At 56.9% G+C, this 6,851-nt stretch overlaps 1 protein-coding gene across 1 annotated transcript; it reads left to right on the forward strand.

Moving 5' to 3' along the window:
* The first annotated feature begins 535 nt into the window (after positions 1–535).
* GSX1 (GS homeobox 1) lies at positions 536–1,744 on the forward strand. The gene is made up of 2 exons (XM_056329737.1): positions 536–923; positions 1,389–1,744. Exons 1-2 carry the CDS (start codon positions 536–538, stop codon positions 1,742–1,744), a joined length of 744 nt encoding a protein of 247 aa, XP_056185712.1.
* The last annotated feature ends 5,107 nt before the right edge of the window (positions 1,745–6,851 follow it).

A 6,851-nucleotide genomic window follows, 5' to 3' on the forward strand; every position in this document is an offset into this window, starting at 1 on the left:
GAAGCAGCCCAGCGGCGACGGGCGAGAGAGGGGCCGGCGGGGCTGGGGGCCCGACCTGCTGCCACAGGTGGGAAAGGCACGGGGGGGCTGGCAGGGGAAGCTGGCGCCGGCGGAGACCGCGGCTGCACCGACAAAATAAACAAGGGGGAGCGGGCTGAAAGCTGGTCTGAAAGCGAAGGAGAGCGATAAAGAGAAAGAAAAGAATATTAAATCGCGAGAGAATGAGAAAATAACCCCGCCAAAGGGAGAGGAGGGGAGAGGCCGCCTGCTACGGCGTGGGTGGGGTCGACAAGAATAGAGTACATTATGCAGTTCATTTAGTTAACAAGGGAAATAATGAGGGAGCGTGCGGCGTGAATGCCAAGAGAAGAGGCACAGAAAGCCTATTGAGCGCCCCGGCGCCGCCATCACATGGCGCGGGCGCTATTTAAAGCGGGCGGGAGGGCGCCGTTCAGCACCACTCGGGCTGGCCAGCGGCGCTGCGCGGGTGCTGCGCGGGTGCTGCGCGGGCGCTGCGCGGGCGCTGCGCGGGGCCATGCCGCGCTCCTTCCTCGTGGACTCGCTGGTGCTGCGGGAGGCGGGCGAGAAGAAGGGGGAGGGCAGCCCGCCGCCGCCGCTCTTCCCCTACGCCGTGCACCCCTCGCACCCGCTGCCCGGGCTGCCGGCCGGCGCCTGCCACGCTCGCAAGGCCGGGCTGCTCTGCGTCTGCCCGCTCTGTGTCACCGCCTCCCAGCTGCACCCGCCGCCGCCCGCCATCCCCCTCATCAAGGCCTCCTTCCCCCCCTTCGGCTCCCAGTACTGCCACTCGCCCCTGGCCCGCCAGCAGCACTCCGTCTCCGCCGTCAGCGTCGGGCACGCACCGGCGCTCTACCAGGGAGCCTACCCGCTGCCCGACCCCCGGCAATTCCACTGCATCTCCGTGGGTAAGGGGGCACCACGAAGGGGGGACAGGGGGGGCACGCCTGCATGCTAACGGCGCTCGCTGCTGGGAGGTGATGGGGATCCCAAGGGAGGCAGGACCCTGCCGACGGCACATGGGGAGGTGGGTCACTGCCCAGCGCCCGCAGGCTGGACGGGAAGTCCCGGCACCTCTCTCTGCCGGCGTCCCCAGAGGACGCGCAGGGGAAGCCCCGCTGCTGCCCGCCGAGCCTCCGACCCAGGCGGTGGGAACGGGGGGAGGCGGCCCCGGCACCCCGTCAGCTCGGGCTCCAGGCCGGCAGCCGCCTGCCGAGTCGCCGGCCCCCGGAGGAGGGAGGGCTGCGGCCCCGCAGAGCGGGTGGCGGGGCTTCGGGGGCGGGGGGCGCTCAGCGGGGACTGGCGGGCGCTCGGCCCTGCGGGGCGGGCGGCGGCGGGTCCGGCAGGTCCTGACGGTGCGCTCCGCTCCGCAGACAGCACGTCCAGCCAGCTGCCCAGCAGCAAGCGGATGCGCACCGCCTTCACCAGCACGCAGCTCCTGGAGCTGGAGAGGGAGTTCGCCGCCAACATGTACCTCTCCCGGCTGCGACGAATCGAGATCGCCACCTACCTGAACCTCTCCGAGAAGCAGGTGAAGATCTGGTTCCAGAACCGACGGGTCAAGCACAAGAAAGAAGGCAAAAGCAGCTCCCACCGCGGCGGGGGGGCCGGCCACAGCTGCAAATGCTCGTCCCTTTCCACCACCAAGTGCTCAGAAGACGACGAGGACTTGCGCATGTCTCCGTCCTCCTCGGGGAAGGACGACAGAGGCCTCGCAGTCACCCCTTAGCCCCCCCCCCCCACGCCCACCCCGGCTCCCCAGGAACTGTAGCGAGGGCAGGAGAGAGACTCCTGCCTGCTCCGGTGCTGACATCCAGCAGAAGGATTTTATACCGTTTTGTATAATCTGTGTAATTTACGAAGGACTTTCTCGCCTTTCTAGACCCCCGGCCCGTGGGGGCGGGTGTCCGTGCGCCCTGTTGTAAATAAACTGCTCCCTAGGACCCCAGGCGTCCCCCAGTAGTGCTGTCTCACTTGTCTCCCCGCAGGCGCAGCCCCGGGCCCGGGAGGCTCCTCTCAGACCTGCCCGCACACCGAGACAGCGCGGATGCTGCGCGGCGGCGGGCGGTGCGGGCTGCCTGGAGAGATGCTGTCCCGGCATCCCTCCGGTAACTCGGCGGTGCCCGAAAGCGGGCGGACAGGGAGGGTCGGGAGCTGTTTGGGTTATGATCTTTTTTATTTTTTTTTTTCTTTTCTTTCCAAAATTGTTCTTGATTTTGTTTTGACTTCGTCGCTGCCGGGCGCGCAGCTCTGGTTGTATCGTTCCGTCCCCTTCCCCCCGCCCCCCACCCCACCCCGGGAGATATTTATTTATTTATTTATGTGCAGAGAAACGACGATGGCGATGATAATAATGACGATTATAACAATAAAAGCTCGTTGGTGGTTTATTTCCTTCGCTTCACGTAGAAAGCAGCTGCTCTGTGCCCGCGGCGTGCTCTGGGCGCACCGTCGCTCTCCATCCCTCTCCGCCGTAGCCCGGCCCCGGGGCTCGCCGGCCCCTGTGATCGCGGCTGGCAAGCGCTGTTCCTTTCTCCGGGCCGCGCTGAAGGTGCGGGATGCGGGGCACCCCTGCGCCCCGTCCTGGGGGCTCTCTCGGTGCTCCCAGAGAAAATAAAGGTCAGGCTGAGGACCCGCTCGGCTGAACACCTTTCTTCCCTTCTCGTCCCATTCGCAAGTCTGAGGGAGAGACACTGTTTGCACACGCCTATACGTACAGCTATAGGTGAGTACAAGCAGCCGGCTGGCGGCTGGGCTCGGCTCCTCTATCCAGGTGCCCGCCGCTGCTACCCGGGAAGGATGGACCCGGTCCCCCACTAGTCCGCAGGGGCCGGGGCCGAGCCTGCGGGGTCCCTCCTGCACGGCCACCGGGCTCGGGAAGGCCCGCTCCGGCCTCGCAGCCTCCGGACAACGCTTTGCCGTCGAGGGAGCGGAGCGCCCGTTTTTACGCGCGGCTTCCCGCACCCGCCTGGCCGAGACCCCCGGTGGAAAAGCAGCCGGCAGGTCCCGCAGCCCCCCGGGTGCCAAACGCGGTGGCGAGGCGGCGGGGCCGGACCGGCATCTGCCCCCCGAGGGTGCGGGACCACCGGGGCCCTGCGCTCCCGCCGCCGCTCCGTTCGCGCAGGGAAAAGCCCTTTGTGCGGAGCCCTCCGCTCCCTCCGGGCTCTCCGGTGGCGTGCAGCGGCCTTTCCTGTACCGGCGGCCGATGCTTCGGGTATCCCCGCGGTGACGCTGAGCTCTGCACCGCCCGACCCGCCGGGTATCATGCCCTGCAGCCTGGGGATTGTGCTTGGGTCCCTGGGCTGCCATCGATCCTTGCCCACACCCAGACGGGACTTGCTTTTCATCCCGGAGCAGGTCCGAAATAAGCGAGACCAGTGGGAAGAGACAGGAACAGAGATGTTGTCCCTCCCGGGAAATCTCCGTGGAGAAGGTCCACACAGCTCCGCACATGGGTTGAGCTTGGTGTGGAGAGCTGTGGGTTTGGCATCCCCAGGCACCAAGGGTGAAGGCAGAGCTGGTAAAACTGCCACTGCTAGGACAGCCTCAAGCCCTGTCCGTAAAACAAATGTGCCATGCTGCCCTTCCCAGGTCCCTGCAGCTCTTTGTATAGCTGTGGGGCAGGGAGACCTACAAACTCCTACAGCTCCATCCCACCGGTGATCAGAGAGCATGACCCTGCAGCCCACGGCATACTGTGGGCCTCTCTGGACACCCCAGGACAATGGGGGGGGGGCGGGAGGGGGGGGGGGTATGGAGATGTGACAGTGCAGGACAGGCACAAGGCAGTACCCATGCCCTGCTGTGACTGTCGATTGTGCTCCCTTGCTGGAAGGTGCAAGGGCGTGGTGACACTAGGCAGATGCTGCACTGTCAGGTTTGGGACATGCAGACACAAAGTGTTTGGACTGCTCCTCTCCTTGGTGGCCTGCCTCCATCCTCTGCCTCCTGTGACTCAGACCTCTGGCTTCTCCTTCCCTGCTTCCTCCTCTGCTGACTCCCCACATCACCCGACTGCGATGGGATGGCCAGGCAAGCTAGTGGTTAGGACATTCTGTGGGCGGCATCTTTCTGGCTCCTTTTCCCATGGCTGTTGGGATGATGAACTTAGGAGGTGAGAGACCAAAACCTGACCTTCCTACAACAGTCAGTCAGTCTCGCCTGGTGTTTGGCCCTGTGATGTTCCTTACGTGTCCTTTCCCAGTGGCCCAGGTCCAACAGGAAAGTCCCCTCAGGGGACCCTAATTGGCTCAGCAGGGCCCTGCAGACTCTCCAGCCCCCACCTCCCTTCCTGCCCACATTGACCAGACTTGTTTTGAAAAGTCATTTCAAAATAGAGACATGGGTTTACCAAGGGGTCTGGCACCCTCTTTAACAGGGCACTGGCGCTGGAGTAGATGAGCATCCATAGAGGCATGTATGTGTGCGCTCCTTGTGCCTGTTCAGTAGCAGGGGTCTGAGCCAGCTGGCTGGCACTGGGATGTGAGGAACACCAGCGCTGGGCATTGGAGTGCTGCTATTGAAGTGCTGTTGTGGCAGTTGCATTGAAACTCACGACATCCTTGTCTGCCAGCACATTCCCACCAGCTCTTTGGTCCTTTATGGCACAAGCTCTGATATAAAAGTGTGCCTCCTCACGCTCCTGTTTTGGGGCTGAGGAGAGGTAGCCAGGGACAGCTTTTCACCCTCGTGATAGGGATGATGAAGCATCCCAGCTTGCTCCTCCCTTGCCGTGCAATCTGGGCAGCAGCATGCAGGTACCTGAGGGACAAACACATTTTGTCCTGTGAGACCAAGCTGCCGAGCTCCTTCTGGGGAACAGCTAGGAGACTTTCTGGGTGTGCAGATGCAAGTTTGCTAGCGCATCCTCACAGCAGGCACAGCGGCTGTAGGCTGCCAGGAAGAATCTTGCACTGACGCTGTTCCAGTAGGTGCACACATTACAAAGAGTGTGTGCACTCATGTGCCTGTATCCTTTATGAACTGACTTTGTCAGCCAGACAATTTAGGACTAATCCTCAGCCCTAAAAGGTACCTCATATATGTAAAGTAGCAAAGAGAATTCCCCCGTATGGTATAATTTTGTCTGAACAGCAGTAGAGTATCACAATGGATGCCCCCAACCAGACAGTATTAATATTCTCTGATACACGTGGGCCTCTGCTGCAGACCTCGTGTACCTTGCAAAGCCCAGTGGGGCTCTCAGTGCACTTGACAGTCATTATGCCACATCCACATGCAGAGATAATCCCTCCTTAGTTGGGCATTTTTCTAATTTAGTGAGAAATCATTACAGCAAATGCTCAGAGTGTCATTTTCAAGGACTCTGAGGTTGGGCAAATTAAAGTCATTTTGCTGTGGGAAGAGCGTGGGCACCTCTACTAAAGTGAATGTCATAACACGCCAATTTTCAACTTTCTATCTCTAGCCATTTTGACGCAGGTTTCTGAAAGTTGCTTAAGCATTTTAGCATCTGAAATGCCCAGGCTCTCCTGACAGAGATGGGAACCACATTTGCAAGTCCATAAAGTGAGTCTGAATATTTTCCAGCATACACTTTTTTGTCCATATTTCTGTCTAGAAGTTGGATTATTTCTGCCCTAGCATGCAGAAAAGAGGCATTATTTGGATGCTATAGAGGCTTTAAAGACTGTATCCCAGAGCAAAGGTGGCTATCCTGGCAGGGGAAGGAAGACAGAGGATGATGCTGGTGTTCCAGGCTCCCTTTTCCACTTGTTGGCATTGCTGGGTGTGGGTGTCCCACACCCCATCCCATCATGTATGCGGCCACTCTCCCTTCACCAGTTTAGGCACAAAATGTGAACACGAGAAATTATGAATACCTGGAAAAAACAAAGATATGGAGTGAAGAACCTTTTTAACACTGGATACCTGTATACTTACATCTATCGTAATATTAATTTCCATTATTTGGCTATGATATTTATGTGATTTTGATTTTTATCCCTAGACTTCATTTCATTCCACACAAAGGCTACATCAAATAGATTTACAGTTGAAAACAGGTATTGGTATTTTAAGCGTCGTTCCTCTTAACCACAAAACTAATATTATTAACCCAGGAATTTCATAATTCAATTTATCTGCAGTTAACATATTTACACAGTGTCAGCTCTGAGCTGGCCCCATGGATCTGGAATAGTGTTTGGAGTAAACAGACTATCTCTGAACTGAAATAGCATTACATCAGGGGTAGCTGGGTGTTTCTTTCACTAATATTTTCTTTGAATCAATCTTTCCTGTGAATTTACCAGGATAACAAGGCTTCATTTTTAATATGGAGTTCCAGAGAGAGGCTATGAAATTTGAGTCTGAAATGATGATATAATTTTGTCTGTGAAGGTGATTACCTTAAAATATAGGTGGGTGTTAACTAAATACCCTAAATAATTTTTTTTAATCATATTCCTAATGATTTGAAGACAGGTACATCAACAGTAGCTGTCTCTCAATTACATTAATTTTGAAAGTGTTTTTGCTATGAACACAAAGTGCTCATTTATCAGGATGTAATTATGCAAGATCAGGAGATCTCCTAGGATACTGACACTAACGATGGCAGCAAATAGCTGGGCCTGTTGCTTAATGTGGCTGTAGCTAGACAGGAGTGACTGCCTGGTGCTGGACAGCCAACTACTCTGCAAGTACCTTATATACTCTATAGACTGTATAACCCATATATGCTCTAGTATAGATAAATTTTTAAAAAGGCTTAAAAACAAACCCAAAAAACCCAAAAGAAGTAGTAGCAACGATCACAAAAGGAAAAAAAATATATCAATCTTCATTGTTAAGTTTGCTATATCCCCTTTGTC

This window comes from Falco biarmicus, chromosome 2, assembly GCF_023638135.1.
Source record: "Falco biarmicus isolate bFalBia1 chromosome 2, bFalBia1.pri, whole genome shotgun sequence".
In the NCBI taxonomy this organism is placed as follows: Eukaryota; Metazoa; Chordata; class Aves; order Falconiformes; family Falconidae; genus Falco; species Falco biarmicus.